This window comes from Lagenorhynchus albirostris, chromosome 9, assembly GCF_949774975.1.
Source record: "Lagenorhynchus albirostris chromosome 9, mLagAlb1.1, whole genome shotgun sequence".
In the NCBI taxonomy this organism is placed as follows: Eukaryota; Metazoa; Chordata; class Mammalia; order Artiodactyla; family Delphinidae; genus Lagenorhynchus; species Lagenorhynchus albirostris.
Genome location: NC_083103.1, coordinates 45488509 through 45505109, shown reverse-complemented (window position 1 = coordinate 45505109; position 16601 = coordinate 45488509). Strand labels below are relative to the sequence as shown.

Below are 16601 nucleotides of genomic sequence, written 5' to 3'. Positions count from 1 at the left end.
ACAAGGCACTGTTACTATTTCCTCAGAGATACACACATCTGCAAGATTATAGAGAGTTAGGTTTGGCAAGTGCAATCAGAGAATTTAATGATAAATGAAACAAGGCATGCATGGTGTTACTTTACAAGAAAAGCCACTTTCTGCTTATGTTGAGCTATTCAAATAGCTGATTAAGCCAAGGAGACCAACTTCTCAAGTCACATGCTCCTGTGTCTAACACATTAGGGTTACCTCTACATGAACCCTTTGGGGTTCCATCACATGATAACTGAAACAGAATATTAGTACAAGTCTTAATGGCTTCATCCAAATCTAGTGAAAACAAACTGTACTGCAAATCATAAAAGGCTGCAGAAATTTCAGGAATTTCAAAGTTATACATGATGATTTTAATAAATATACATTTAATAAACAGATGTTCAACTTACACATTCAACTCTGTAATATTTTAAAGTCTATGTAAAACAGATTCCAGGAAAAAAAAAATCCCACATGACTTTATGTTTTCCACCACCTCTCCTATTACTCTTTTAAAAAGGAAATAATTAAATCTCTAAATTTGGTTACTATTTACTAGAAGTTAATAGTGGTACCCTGATGTCTAAATAAAATAAAGTTATAGCCCCACAAGGTAAAACATTAAGGGGTCATGTTGAAGGAACAATGCAAATAACTAAAGAGACTAACCCTAGGAATGAATATGACCTTTCACAGTTGTCAAGAAGAAAAATATTATTAAATCTTACCTGGAGACAGAGCAAGTGCTGGCCTGACAGTAAGGGTGTTATTGCCACTGAGTTTCTGATGGACAGAAACTGCACTCAGTAAGGCTTGCAAGTACTTTTCTTGTTCTATGCTACTGGAAGATTCTAAAGAGGAGGTAGGAGCTATAAAAGGAAAAGATATTACATAAAACAAACTGTATCTATGTTAATAAAACAGGCTCTCTCTATATACATACGCTTATTCTTTCTATATATGGTCTTCAAGTTACCGTACCCAAATATAGAAACCAGCCCCACTTAAAGCTCCAAACTATTAAATGGCTAATCCTCCTATGATATTGGTTTCACCACACCTACTTCTTGATTGCCCCATCATCCTCCCAGAAAGAGCCCAGGTCTGGAAAACCAACATACAGCCGGTCCTTCCAAGCACAGGTGCAGTTTGTCATCAACCAATCAACTCAAAATAAAGATTCATAAAAGACAGCATGTCCTTGATGATCTCCCCCAACCACTCTGTCCATGCCACTGTTTGGGAGCAAAGGATGGAGCAGTTTCCCTCAGCATCCCAGAATGGGCAGAGGTGAGAATATCCCAGTACCAGTAATTTTATTCCAATTCTGTCACATAGGCCTAGGGGATATGAACTTGTAGAGGGTTGTTGTGGAAAGAGAGGAGGAAGATGAGAAGACAAGAGCAGCTGCTGCTCAATTCCCTGGTCCTTTTGAAAGAGGATCAAAAAGTATGCACAGATGGAAACAACTGTCAGAGCAAGTCTGGGTTGGAGGGAGTCTGAGCCTGGCTTGTGTGGAGTAAAACAGAATCACTGAAATTGGCCCAGGCACTTTAAAGTGGCATCGGGAGGGATTCACTGGAAGGACAATAGATATTAACAAATTTTCTTACAAGGTGAATAGGAAATAAATAGTTAGCATTACTATATTTTTGTATTTTATCAACTTTAAGGTGCCATCATATTTTATAAACTCTAAAATGTCATCAATTATAAGATGCACCACAATTTTATGTACTAAGACTAAAAAACTCTGCCATTTAAACCATGACACAATTATTTCTGTCACATGAATTGTAAGTTGCATTCCAATTTCAAAGATATTAAAATGTGAGCAAATGTGTGAGCTCAAAAATGTGAAATATAGTAAATTTATATTGAAAAATAAGAAACCAGTGGAATAAAACAATTTCAATTTTTCTAACTAAAAGTTCAGTGATATGCTCATTAATGCTTAGTGATATGCTCATTAATGCATTAATGCTGAAATGATTCTCTCTCTTTATATAACCTACATATGCTGTGTTCTATTATACCCATTATGTGGCTTGGGAGGATTCCTCTGGGCAGAAAAAGTTAAAAGCCAACTGCCTTCAATTACACAAAAATGCCAGGTGAAATAATAACAATAACAACAACAACAATAATAATATAGCGTGGTGTGTGTCATGCCCTCAGTCAACTGAATGATCAAAGATGTACTGGCCAACTTTTAACTTTCAGGAAGGAACAGATGAGAATAAAGAAGAGATATCAAAAAGCACATGGTTCTACCTACTGAACCACTGAACTTGAGTGAGTTCATTTCCAAAGAGGAAAGAATGCAGCAGCCATCCCTAAACTGGATCTGATATCTTAGCGGTCCTTGTTTAATTTTATTGAGCATCTACTTTAAGCTAGAAGTTATGAAAAAGCTTAGCAAAATACAGCTCCCGACTGACCTCAGACCTCAGACATCGTGCTCAAAAATATCCTCAGAAAAAGGGGCAGTGCACTTAGTGTATCTTTTTTAAGTTGGCCAGCCTCTGGCTTCCTGAAAACCTGTCTGCTTGAGAGCTCCTAAAGCAGCATTTTGGTCATTAGTTTGCCCGTGTGTGTGTGTGTGTGTGTGTGTGTGTGTGTGTGTGTGTGTGTGTGTGTGTGTGTGTGTGTGTGTGTGTGTGTGTGTGTGTGTGTGTGTGTGTGTGTGTGTGTGTGTGTGTGTTGTAGGAATGAGATAGGATATCTTATACCACATGGGACAGAATCCCTATTTGCTTCTGAAGCGGTTAAATATATTTGAATGCTTCCCAAAAGAAAAGAAAATGATTAGTATATGTAACCTGTTTCCATCTGTGGATACTCTGGTTTGTGAAGTGAAAACAGCCTAGAACCAAAGACTTCATTATGTTAATTTCTATTAAAATCCAAATATAAACAGACATATTAAGCAAGATGGCAAATTCAAGGTGGAGCCCCACATTGTCAAGTCTAGTTCTTAAGCTGTACATGTATATAGCACCGTGGAAAAGGCTATGTGTGAGAGGCTCGATGAAAGGGTACAACTGGCATTCCCAGATTTTACTTCCTTCATTTTTTGGAATACTCTGAAGTGGAAGGATCAGAATACTGCTGTTAAGAGAGCCGCTTACCTGCCTGAGGGGAGTTCTGAGATTTAAAAAGGCCAACTACTCCCTTCCCATGGAATCCTCCAGATCGCAGAAGCAGGGTACTGCTTCTTGAGTTCTTCCAACATACAACAGGCAGGCGATTGTGTCGATAGCAGCGGGCTACTCTTGGTAAACTACTGTCCTGTACAGCTTGAGGTACAACTAAAAGGCCAGGATAGCTTTAGGGACATGGAAGGGAGAAAGAGAATAATTTGGATGGGCGAGGAGGGGTGGGGAGAGGAGAAGAAAAAAGAAATGGAGAGAAAGAGAATATAAGAACATGAATATCATAATATCATAGTAATTTTCTAAGACTCAAACATATTGGTGGAGTGGTAAGACATATATTTCAAACATGAAACTAAGTTTTAACTCAGTTCTTTAGGGTTTGAGAAGAAAAGGCCTAGATGGTGAAGACAGCTAACTCATCCACTAATCTGTATTATTATTATTATTTTTAATAAGCCTCCTTCAGTGATACTGCAGCCTTTTGCTAAGGAACAAGCTTAGAAAATGAAAACGTTACAAAGAATTATTAAAAAGGCTTCTGTTAAACGTGATTTCCCTTGCCTTATACATGACTTGAAATAAAGATTGCAAGATTAATGTATTTTTAAAAATTAATTAATTTATTTATGGCTATGTTGGGTCTTCGTTGCTGTGTGCAGGCTTCTCATTGCAGTGGCTTCTCTTGTTGCAGAGCATGGACTCTAGACGCACAGGCTTCAGTAGTGGTGGCTCACGGGCTTAGATGATATGCGGCATGTGGGATCTTCCTGGACCAGGGATCGAACCCATGTCTCCTGCACTGGCAGGCGGATTCTTAACCACTGCACCACCAGGGAAGTCCCAAGGTTAATGTATTAGTGTCAACTTTATGAGAATGACAAATCAAACTGTCAACTCATTGGATTGCTGAAATGACAACAGAGAATAGAGTACACTAATATTTAGACTGCCAGAGATGGTGAAAGGATTAAAAATCAAAACCAAATGATCTTTGGTATGAAAACAATTCGTTCAAATGTCAAGTACGTTTAAATATTTTATTAACACTACATGTTGATAATTAAAAAAAAAGATTAGCTCGTAAAGTTACAGGATATGATGCTGGGAAAATGAAAAACAGGCAAGAGACCTTGTTTTTAAAGATTACTAAGTACTAGAAGACAGGCAGCTTTCAGAGCATTTCTTTCCTTTAGTTTATTTAGAAATATTAGACCAAAGAGATTTCATATTAATAACCTCCTAACCTCTAATCCATGTCTTTTTTTGTGACTTTTTTTATTGTGGTAAAATAAACCTAACATGAAATTTAACATGTCAGCCATTTTCCGTGCACAAATCAGTGACATTAATACTTAGCCAGAGATACCTTGGAAGTATTCTGAAAACCTAGTACTTCCATGCTTCAGGAAGTTACAGGCTGTATTCTTCTAATACCACAAACTGATAAAGAGACCTAGCTATAGACATAATCATTCAAGAAGACTTGAAAAGCAGTTCCATTATTTAGGGCCCTCTATTTCTTTTTAGAAATCCAGATCACTAGCACCTAGGTCAAGAAATGGACCATAACCAGCATCCCCTGTGTCACCTCCCAATCACTATTTCTCCCTCTTCCTCCTCAAAGATTATCACTATCCTTGACTGCTAACAACATGGATGAGTTTTGCCTGTTTTTTTTGAATAAAAAAGGAACGAATAGAATTTATTTTTTTGTGTCTGGCTTCTTTTGATCAACAGTATGTTTATGAGACCCATCCAAGCCTTTGCATATAACTGTAGTCTGTTCATTTTCATTGCTATATAGTAGCCCACTATGTGATTATACTATTTATCTATTCTTCTATTGTTGATTTTGAGTAGTTTCTAGTTTTTGACTATGTAAGAAACACGTTGCCATGAACATTCTTGCAGTTGTCTTTTGGGAGAACATATGCATTCCTAGATGGAGTAGAATTTCCAACAGATACATGACAGATTGTGCACTGTTCAATACATGTCTAGAAGTTTAGTAGATGCTGCCAGACAGCTTTCTAAAGCTGTTTAACCAATTTACAGTCACACCAGCAATAAAGAGTTCTACTTGCTCAACATTTTTACTAGCATTTTGTATTGTTGGTCTTTTAAATTTTAGCCATTTTTGCAGGTATAAAGCAGTCTCACTGGGACTTTAATTTGTATTTATCTGAAGACTAATAGGTTGAGCATTGTTGGAGGATGGAGGGAACCAAAAGTACCCACCAAACTGAGAAGGCATCTTGAGACTAAAAAATCAGACAGGCAGCTCCATATAATTAATGGATCAGTTTATTACAGGGTAACTAACTCATAGGGTGGGATCTAGATCGGGTGAATAATGATGAGGAAACATTCTCAACTGCACTCCAAGCCACTGAGGGGCCACTGGGACAATTTTATAGTTAACCTAGGGTATGGGGGTAGGTGCTTGGAAACAGGATGTGCATTCTCAAGTTAAGAGATATGAATAGGTAACTACTCTCATGGGTACTGGGAATACTTAAGGGAAGGTTTTCATCATTGTTTGGGGACTAACAGAGCATAGAGGCTACCTGGTCCTAATGATCATTAAACAATATCTATTAACTACAAAGCTCTTGATGACAGAGAAGTGATTCACTGCATAGTACAGTGCTTGGTAGGGTCAGCGAAAGACAGGAGAAACCGTAAGGGCCCAAGATGGCATCAGTTATGCTAACAGCCATACAAGCATCTTTTCAGATATTTATTGCCCACCAGGATATCCTCACAAAAGAGGATATCCTCTGCCATTAGTTATTGCCTTTTTACTCTCTTAATGATGTCTTCTGATATATAAGACTTCTTAATTTATCAATTTTTTACTTTCTGGATAGTGTTTTTCCTGTCTTAAATCTTTCCCTACTTCAAGGTCATGAAGATATTCTCCTGTCTTCTGGAAGCTTTTAATTATTTTAACCTTTTACGGGTAGATCTACAGATCAATGGGAATTGATTTTTGTCTATGCAGTGTAAGGTAGAGGTCAAAATTAATTTTTTTCTTGTATGGATATCCAGCACCATATATTGAAAAAAACATCTTTTATCCACTGCTCTTAAGTGCTATCTTTATCTTAAACCCAGTGTTCTTATATGTTGAGATATTTCTATATTCCCTCTTTTGCTCTAGTGGTCTGTTTGTCTATTCCTGTGTACATCCCATACTGCCTTAATTACTGTAGCTTTATAAGAAGTCTTGATATCCTGCAGTGTTATTCTATAAGACTATCCTGACTACCTCTAGCCTTTTGCATTTTAGTGTAACTCTTAGAATCATCTTTTCAATTTCTGTAAACATTTTTCTGGGATTTTGATTGGGACTGCATTGAATCTATAGATCAATGTCTGGAGAAATCACAGTTTTAGAATATTGAATATTCTAGTCCAAGAACATTAAATATCTATTTATTTGTATCTTTAATGATCCTTAATATTGTTTTGACTGTTCCATGTAGAGGTCTTACGCATCTTGTATTAGATTTATTCCTAAGTATTTAATGTTTTTTAGTGCGACTTTAAGTAGTATCAGTAGTACTAAAATAACATCATTTAAAATTTCATATTTTAATTATTTGTTTTTGGTACATATATGACTAATTTTTGTATAATGACCTTGTACCAGTGACCTTATTAAATTCACTTATTAATATAACAAGTTTATCTGTTGATTCCTTCAGATTTTCTATGTGTATAATCAGATCATCTGTGAATAATACAGTTTTATTTCTTTCTTTTCAATCTTTCTGACTTTTATTATCTATTTTTCTAGTCTTTTTGTACTTCCTAAGACCTCTAGTACAACACTGACTGGAAGTGGTGATAGTGGGCATTCTTTTCCTGATCTCAGAGTACAAGTTTTCAATAGTTTACCATTAAGTAATTTTTGCTATAGGATTTTTTTAGACACTTAGGAGATTAAGGAGCTTCCCCTGTATTTCCAATTTGCTTAGGGTTCTTCTGTAAAAAATCATAAATATATATTACACTTTATAAAATGCTTTTCTGTATATAATGAACTTAAAACACTTCGTAATTCTTTTAATGTGGTGAACTATGCCGATTAATTTTCAATTGTCAAGCCAGTTCTGTATTCTTGTAATAAACTATACTTGTTTATAATAAATTCTGCATGAAATGAAACTTTTGTCATTATGAACTATCCTTTTTTATTGCTAGTAAAATTTTACTTTAAAAATCTACTTTAATATTTATATAGTGACAATAGGTTTTTTTAAAGGTAGTTTTGCATGGTGTATTCTTTCTGTTCACTTTCAACCTTTTTGTAATCTTGTACATTAGATAAAGCCCTTAAAAGCAGCATAAAGCTTAAAAAATTCTGATTATCTTTTTCTTTTAATTGGAGCATTTGTCAATTTATAAGTAACATAATTACTGATATATTTGAATTTAAATTTACCATCTTACTCTTTGCTTTCTATTTGTCCCATCTGTTCCATACTTCCTTTTCTCTCCTTTCTTGCCTTCTTTTGGATTATTTTTTATTATTCCATTTCCTTCCTTCTAATAGCTTGAGGGATTTATGTTATTTAATATCACCATAAGTTCTTTATAATAAGTGTTCTAATAAGTGGTCTGTTAAGATTTTATTTTGTTTCTGACAGATTGAAATGATAAATAATGTCTGTTTTCTCACTGTCAGGTATGATTTTGATAGCAAGCTTCTCAAATAGTAGGACATCACGCCTTACACCTTTGCTTACACTTATATACAAAGAGAATATAGTTAGAATGATAGAGTATCAGGAAAATTACTGCATACTCAACAAAATCACAGCCTTTCAGTACTTAATGCAAAAATTTTATCTGTCCCAAATCTCACACTATACTCCCAATCTGTTTCTCAAGTTTCACATTGGTATTTGTACATTTAAATTGTCATTTAAAATGAGATATCTATAGTTCTTTGAGAACAGTAGGATTGAAACTAATAGTAACATTAAGACAACTTTCTAAGATATGTACAAGGCTTACAACTTACAAAGTACTTTCACAGCATTATTGTATTTAATCAAACCAGTAATTTATAAATGCAAAGAATAGAATTTACCTGGAAATGAAAATGATTAAACTTGTGGATGGTAGAAATGTAGTTTTAAAAGATATAAAGCATGGAATAGGGCTTAACAGATATATAAAACAGCAATAGACAAAAGAACAGAAAAAAGAACATGTGTTCATTTACATTCTTTAAGTAATATCTCCTGAAAAAATTCTAATTAGACAGCATAAGGAAACCCTACCTACACTTGGGTTAGCAAATTACAGCCTGTGGGCCAAAACTGGCCTTGCCCATTTATTTATGTGCCGTCTATGGCTGCTTCAGTGGCAGAGTTGAGTAGTTGCAATGAGAGAACATATACCCTGCAAAACTGAAAATATGTATGTACTATTTGGCCCTTTAAAGAAAAAGTTTGCAGACCCCTGACCTATAGCAGATTTTCATCTCTCCTCTCTGCCTGGGCAAATTCTATTCTTACTCAAGTTATCTCAGACATGTTAGAAGAGAGGCAAATGGGAAGAGAAAGACAAATATGGGAAATTCATAAAGCGGACAAAAACTTTTACCATTCACTTTCTGATCTAATATAGGCACTGTTCAGTGATATAACTACTTCTGAGAATGTCAGTGAGATGCTTGCACATGCTGCATAAAAAGTGTCCCTTAAACACACATACCCCTGGACACCTTGCTCCTGTTTTCTAGCATCTCTCTTTCTCTCTGTGCTATGGATGCAAATAGCCCATTCAAGATGCAAATGGAAGGAAGGAAAGGTCTCTTTTTGGACACCACCAACAGACTTACCTCCGGCAGAGTGAGTACATCCTGTTGGAGGCAGTGATTCGAAAGTACTCTGGTTTTGAGCGAGAAGAGCTGCTACTTATGGTTCCCAAACCTAAACGCTGATAGTCTCTGAAACAAGCTTTTTCCACTAACTGTTCCATTGTAGATTTCTCCGAAGCCTTCAGGGTGGTACTTGTGGGGAGTTCACTATCATCTGAAACTGTGAAGGAAGAAACAGGTTTTGAAGAAATGATATAGCTCAAAGTAGAGGATTAAAAACTTCCTTCTGAAGAGGATACTTAACCAAGAGAGGTTTATATTAGGGCTAGAGGTGCTATGTATACCAAAATTAAATCATGTAACTTCTCTGAGGAATCATTATGCTTAAACATAAATTAAAACTGTAATAGTCAGGAAATAAAACATCAGGAGCTCAACTAACTCAAAGTATCAGGGAAATTAACTCAAAATTTCTAAAAACAATCTAATTTTGAATTCATTACCCATATTTTTCTGTTTCAGTCAGGCTTGCTTATTAATGTCCATCTGCAGTGATTTCTGTTTAGGACTCTATAGAATAAACATTCATACTTTGTGAGAGACTAACCTGTCAGTAAAACTGATCTCTAACATGATCACTACACAAACTCATCATTCCAGGTTTCAGTTAACTTCAAACAGCATAAATTTTTATTAGAAATTTTTAGATTAAGCAGAAGTTCACTAGTGGGAAATGACCTTTCTTAGGTATGAAGGAGTTGTATTTCGTAGAAGTTATATTTTGTCAGAGGATGTGGTATATATGGGAAACTCCCTCACAATTTTGCAATCGCAGGTTACAGAATCCTTTAAGATTTTAGATGTTGGAAGAATTCCCAATAATGAAGTATTTTAGGGAGGATTTTTTAAAAAACAACATTCCTAATTGGTACTGCATGTTCTAACTAAAAAAAAAAAAAATTTCCATGTTAAAGACTATCTTTACTTACTTCCCTGTTTATTTTTAAAGTGAGAGAAGTCAAATTAAGCTTTCAAAGTTTTTGGAAATGTACTCAAAGTTCTAAAGTCAAAGGGAATGATATGGCTCTCTTCCATTAAAAGGAAAAAAAAAACCCCAGCTTATCTCTATAAGACTTTGTGCTTTAGTTTGTGAACTTCACAATGCAAATATATCATTAGGTATCAGTTTTATTTGTGTTGGCCTCTTCAGAGGAGCAAAGAGCATTATATAATTTGGTCTTTTGGTGGAATAACTATCATAGAATAAGTTTTTGTTCTGTGAAGTCATAAAATCTTTGAATTAGAAGTCAATAGTGATGGGTAGCAGTAGTTTTTGTATGGCTTTCCATGTGACTGTGAGAAGCCAGGGTTCCAATAAATGGTCTTTTCACTGCCCCCAGAGGCAAGCCCGTAGATACACATACTGAAATGGAGACCTTTAGCTAGTGAGCTCTCTAAAGGTGAGGTTTCTATCTTTAAAATGTTCTTGTTGTTATTAGTAGGAGTAAAAGTAGCAGTTGTATAATCACTGATTGAGTCTAAGAGCCTGAGAAAGAAAAGGGTACAATGGCATCCTCTCTATTAGACCAGATTCTCTCTAGTGTTAATTCCATAAGCATACTTGACACTAGGTTAAGGAATAACCTTTTGCTGCTAGTTTTCTGCCTTTATTTTCCTGATGGAGAGTTATCTCCACTTCCCAGATTCTGCTCTTTTAAATATTTAGCAGGCACTTTTTTCTTATCATCTAAGAGTGCCTTCATCTTAGGCCCCCATTTTGATTAAGAGCACCCACAATGTTCTTACCAAAACCTCAAATCTTCAACTTTGAATATTTAATGCCCTTATTTCCTTATTCTTATTCCATAACAATAACGTATGGGGGACTACTTTATACCTAAATTTTCTATGTAGTGGGGTTTCTTTCTTTTTCCCTTTAATGAGACCCACATAACAGTGGCCAATCAGCTCTATGGATTTGGTAGAGGAGGAATATAACTTAACAAAATCTTATCTGAACAATGGAATATTGGGAAAATAAAAATTTTTTTTTTCCAGTTCTGAGAAGCTGGTAAGTGCCTCTCATCTTATTAGATAGATCTAGGTTTTTGAGAGTCAGGTTTAAGTGCAACTATGTCTTAGTCTCTTGTTCTTACTCATATAAGAAGAAAGATACAAAGTTCATTCATGAAGGAAAAACAAGTTCTCACATACCAGATATGTCATCCTCTTCATTCCATCCAGGACGGTTCACTCTCTCTTCCACAATTGTCCCTGTCCTCCTCTTCAATAAATACTGCCGCCCAATCGTCATTTTCCCTGCCCTTTTGGCACCTTTCACAATTGTTTTTGAGAAGGTGCTACAAGTCACAAAACCAAAGAGAATGTCAATTTAATATGAAGATGCCACTTATATTTTCTGATACCTACGTTGCTCAACTTGTTTCTTCTCTATTCCCACAGCCACTAGCATTGTCCAGACCTTCATTAAGCCTCTCTTTCTTTAGATCACTTTTTATATGTCAGCAGACTAATTTCCCATAAAACACTGCTGTCATCAGGACACTGTTTTAGGCAAAAAGTGCAAGAACCTAGAGTGGGACACAAACTACTTATCATTCCCCATCTAAACTCCTCAGTTTGGCTTTTTGGTCAAGCATGCCCCTAACCTACTCTGGTTATCCATGCCACTCCCCCCACCAGTTCCCATAGACTATGCTTGCGGAAGTCCTCCTCCATGGAAAGCCAGCCTGCCTCCTTCTCTGCTGATTCAAACTCTCTACTAACTCATAAGTTTTTCTTTAAGATCTTGACAATTATAACTGGCAACACCTTTACTTATTTCTTAAGTGTTTTAAATGTGTATGTGTGGTGTCCTGCCTTCTGACACTAGAAGCCTTCTGAGATACAGAAAAGAGTAAAATCATTCCCCTCTTTGAGAGGAGAAAAAATAAGAAACCAGAAATTTGAGTATCCTTTTGAGAGTCAGCTTTAATTAAAGAGAAACTAGGATTTAAGTCATTTGGACCTAAAAGTACTTTATTTATTTAAATGGTTTACTTTTTCTTGCTGATAGAAATTCTGGGTATAGATATCTACAATTCAAAGAATTAAACAAAGAACCTATTTCCTGAATAATCATATTGAGATGAAGGTTTCAAGTAAGATTGTTTTTGATTATGTTCTTCTTTATTGCAAAGAACAGAACTCTTTTTGTGTTTTCTTGTCATTCGATGAAAGGTGGTAAGGATTCTTTTGTTGTCAAATAGTTTTGCCAGTCCTTGTCTTTAGTGATCTGAAGTGTAAATCTGAGGGTTATGAGCATGTTTTACATAGTTGTTAGAAATCACAGAATACTGGTACTTCCTAAATTAAGCCTATTGTGAATCACTTCAGGTGTAACTTAAACTTAATGGGATTTTTGAATTTTTTCCAGCTAGAGCTATATCTTTTGTTTTATATATGCAAGACAATTCTAAGATATTTAAGAATTTAAAATTGCTATATCTCTGTTGTAGCTTGACAGAATCAGCTTGATTTTATAGATATATATAACCAACCCCACCCTGACAGTTTCTAAACATAAAACACCATACAAAACTTTGTTTCTTCCATAGAGGGCTGAGATAATGAATATCATAGGCTCCCCTGTGACCCCACAGTGCTAAGATAAGATGCTTAGCTCACCATTGTAATTGCCTAGAAAGCTGCTCATACTTCTTCAGCATCTCATATCTGGCTATGCGTGGTCTCTTTTGCTCACCAGGTAACAACGGTACAAGTGGCTAGCTATGCAGTTTAGAAATGACTCAAATCACCTATAATCCCCAACCTACCCCACTTTCAGGCAAAAAGAAGGCCTTTTCTCCAAAATCTGCAGAGTACTCCCTAATATGTAATTTGTACTAGCAGATGTCCAAATTCCAGGTGTTTGATGATGAATGGACTGAAATGTTAAGCCTTATATTTTATCACTAACTGAAGAGAATTTTAAAGCAATTGTTATTTTGTAATCACTGAAATTTAAAAGTTTCAACATGAATTCCTCAACATTTTCATCAGAAAATAAGTATTCCTACTAAAGAAATATGACAAGTAAATGCAATGCCTGATCCTGGATTGGATCCTGTACCAGACAGAAAAAAAAGTAGCTGTAAAGGCTCATAAGCAAAATTTGAATATGGAATCTGGGTTAGGTAAAAGTTTTATGACAATTAAATTTCCTGGCTGTGATTACTGTACTGTGGTTATATAAGATAATGTTTTTGTTCTTAGGAAATGTATATTGATGTACTTAAGGATAAAGGGGCATTATATATGTAGCGCAAATGGTTTAGAAAAAATATATATATGAGAGAGAAAATGATAAAGAAAATGGAATAAAACAAACAACTGGTGAATCTGGGTAAAGGGTATACAGGAATCCTTTGTACTATGTTGTAACTTTTCTATAAATTTGAAATTATATCTAAATAAAAAGTTACAAAAAAAGAAAAAATAAACATTCTCATCTCTAGACCAGAGCAAAACTGTCTACTAGGCCTGGATATTAATGAAAACTGAAGTTAGAAAGCGATCAGTACAGGAAAAAGGGAAAACAGAATTTCACATTCTAAAAATGCATCATGAGCAATGGACATGATTGTTACATATATTGATGCTGCTGTTCCATAACTCCTGAGCTTGGTTCAATGGGTGTGACAAAACAGCAAACAAAAAGAACAGTCACATACTGACCCAAAAGATAGGTCACTTCGCCTGACAGTCAACTATGGGAGGGCTGAAATGAAGAAACCTGTCTTCTTACCGAAAGGAAGTGTTCTTTTCCTTCTGCTTGGGTAAAATTATTTGTGGGGTAGTTTGTCCAGCAGCAAAAGCAAAGGTGGTAAAAATGGACTGAGGATAACGAAACTTCATCAGCTGTTTCTTAAAGATCTCTACTACTTCTGGACTCACTTCTTCATCAAATGCTACTTTAATCAACTAGGGACAAAAGAAATTAAACATATCAGAAACATTAAGGATTTCCAGATAGCTTCCCCCAAATTACTGAAATAAAAAAAAAAAAATAATACTAAATGGCAAGAGTTTCGAATTAAGGGACCTTGGATATCATGCAATAAAATTTAAAAATTTCAAAAATAAAAAAGGCTCAGAAAGGTTTACTTGTTATAGATGGTTAGTTGGCAAGGAAAATCGTGTATCTTGAAGTTGAGTTTCTTTAACACTATCTTTTCTCAATTTCTTTTCATTTCTTTTCTTTTTTTTTTTTTTTTTTTTTTGGTTGAGCCACACGACTTGTGGGATCTTAGTTTCCTGATCAGGGAATGAACCCAAGGCCCTCGGCAGTGAAAGCACAGAGTCCTAACCACTGGACAGCCAGGGAATTCAAGACTATCTTTTCTATGATGGGATAGGGAAATTAACTTATAGTGGCTGGAGTAGGAAACATGTCCTTCTCATTTATTAACTGTTGGTTCTAGATAGGGAATTTGGCCTAAGAAGGTCTCTTCCTACCCAGAGATACTATAAACCTAGGAAGAAAAAATTCAGTTTGACTAGAATCCTAGCCAGTAGACCCATGTAGCATTCTAGTTTAGAGTCCTTTGGCAGTTGGAATAGTGAAGAAATCTCTAGGAGGTCAGTACTCTCAGGTGACCAGAGAAGGTCTGGGCCTAGAGATCAGCAGACTTACATTTCACACAATTAGCATATGGAGGTACTAGGGAGGGCTTCTTGCCTGGAAGGAACGAGGCAAGAACTGGAACCCCTGCAAATCTGAGAAGTCAGAGACAAGGCAGGAAGAGTGAGAAGAGCACAATGTCGCAGACCGAGAATTATAAAAAAAGGAAAACTAAGAAAAGATCACTCTTCCAAGTGTCTGGTTTGCATCAATAATTTCACAAGTTCTGATACGTTCAGAGCTCCCTGAAAAAACCTTTGCTTCATCAAGGGTTACTTAGAACCTTAGACCTAGCTATAATTCTCAGAGCTCTACCTTTTCCACAGAAGAGCCACAGGGCATTTCCTTCTGAAATAGATCCCAAGAGATGCTTTCTGTCTAAAGACTTTATCAAACCCAAACTAAGGTATGACTTGGCACAGAATAAGAGTCAACTGTGTGTGTCTGAATTTCTAAGATCACTGAATATCAACAGATAATCTGTTATTACTCTGAGTTGACTGCAGGGCTCAGGAAATGGAGGATTAAATCCAATACCATTCAAGAGTTGACTCAATCAAAGATTACCCTCTCAGACCCTCTAATTCTCCTCATCCTCTAACTCCTGACCATATGATCAAAGGAAAGTGGCCATGACATCATTTGTAGAAAACTTTTAAATAGCAGACAAATGGCTCCCTTTCTTAATACCTGAAAAGATGCTGATGTGATCTGCAGTCCTTCTTGCATGTTCTGTTGTAGCTGGTTCTGCATTGCGATCTTCTTCTCCTTGGTGATGGAGGCAATGGGAAAACTTCGCACAACTGTCTGCTCACCAACTATAGGAAGACAGGGTACAGACTAAGCAACAGCACTTTACAGCTCATTTCTTTTTTAAAAATAAATTTATTTATTTATTTTTGGCTGCATTGGGTCTTTGTTGCTGCACGCGGGCTTCTCATTGTGGTGGCTTCTCTTGTTGTGGAGCACAGGCTCTAGGCACGCGGGCTTCAGTAGTTGTGGTGTGTGGGCTCAGTAGTTGTGGCTCACGGGCTTAGCTGCCCCGCGGCATGTGGGATCTTCCCGGACCAGGGCTCGAACCCGTGTCCCCTGCATTGGCAGGCGGATTCTTAACCACTGCGCCACCAGGGAAGCCCTTTTCTAGAGCTCTTTTTTAGAGTCTCTGCGCTCATTTCACCAGCCTCTGCCGAAGAAATGTGTCTGGAGAGGACAATGTCCAGGAATGCAGTGAGAGAAAGTGCCACGACTCTAGAATCGCATTCATTAGTTTTGTTGCATGGCAATTCATTCCTGAGAAACAATCCTTTCCCGGAATGAAGGAACTGTCCCAGCCTGCCAGGCTTCATTCTAGTTCCCCAGCCTATTATGTGCCACACAAGATCATCTGGTTTAAGGTATCTTATAGGAAGGGTAGGTTTTATACAGAAGAAAAGAAGTATCTTCAAATATTGCAAAGACACTTATCATATTTAATGTAATAATAAAGCAAAAGAGAAAAGATTGTTAAAGTTTGTTTCTGTATAAAGGTGCTATACTATGTATATGTGCCTTCAGAAGATATATGATTGGGCTTAGGCCCAAGATTTTCAGGAGTTTAAACATTAAAGCAAGAAAGGGAAAATACAAATAATTATTTATCAACTACCTGAGGGTATGAAGATGAGCATCTAGAAAAGAAGCAGCACACATGAAGCTTCCCTTGGAGAGCTCACAGTTCCCCATGGGGGAGGAAAGTCACATGCAGAATGCAGAATACAGAATACAACAACATGCAATTAGCTCCTAGGTTTGAGGGAACACGGCTTTAAATATTTCAGAAGGGGAGAAGACTTCTGCACGCTAGATGGCTAGAGACTGATTCCTGGAAGAAGTGAGAGAGAAGGTGAGCGTTGAAGAGAATGTAGGT

General features: G+C 36.3%; 1 protein-coding gene across 2 annotated transcripts in view; it reads right to left on the bottom strand.

Annotated features, from left to right (window-relative positions):
• The window catches only part of SBF2 (SET binding factor 2), a 457881-nt gene that overhangs the window by 46776 nt on the left and 394504 nt on the right, over window positions 1-16601 (bottom strand). For both annotated transcript variants that reach the window (XM_060159685.1, XM_060159686.1), the window contains exons 23-28: window positions 15386-15513; window positions 13820-13995; window positions 11227-11372; window positions 9034-9232; window positions 3150-3346; window positions 747-887 (exon numbers count right to left, since the gene is read on the bottom strand). In XM_060159685.1, coding sequence (XP_060015668.1) covers window positions 747-887; window positions 3150-3346; window positions 9034-9232; window positions 11227-11372; window positions 13820-13995; window positions 15386-15513 — 987 coding nt within the window. The remainder of the gene's footprint in view (window positions 1-746; window positions 888-3149; window positions 3347-9033; window positions 9233-11226; window positions 11373-13819; window positions 13996-15385; window positions 15514-16601) is intronic.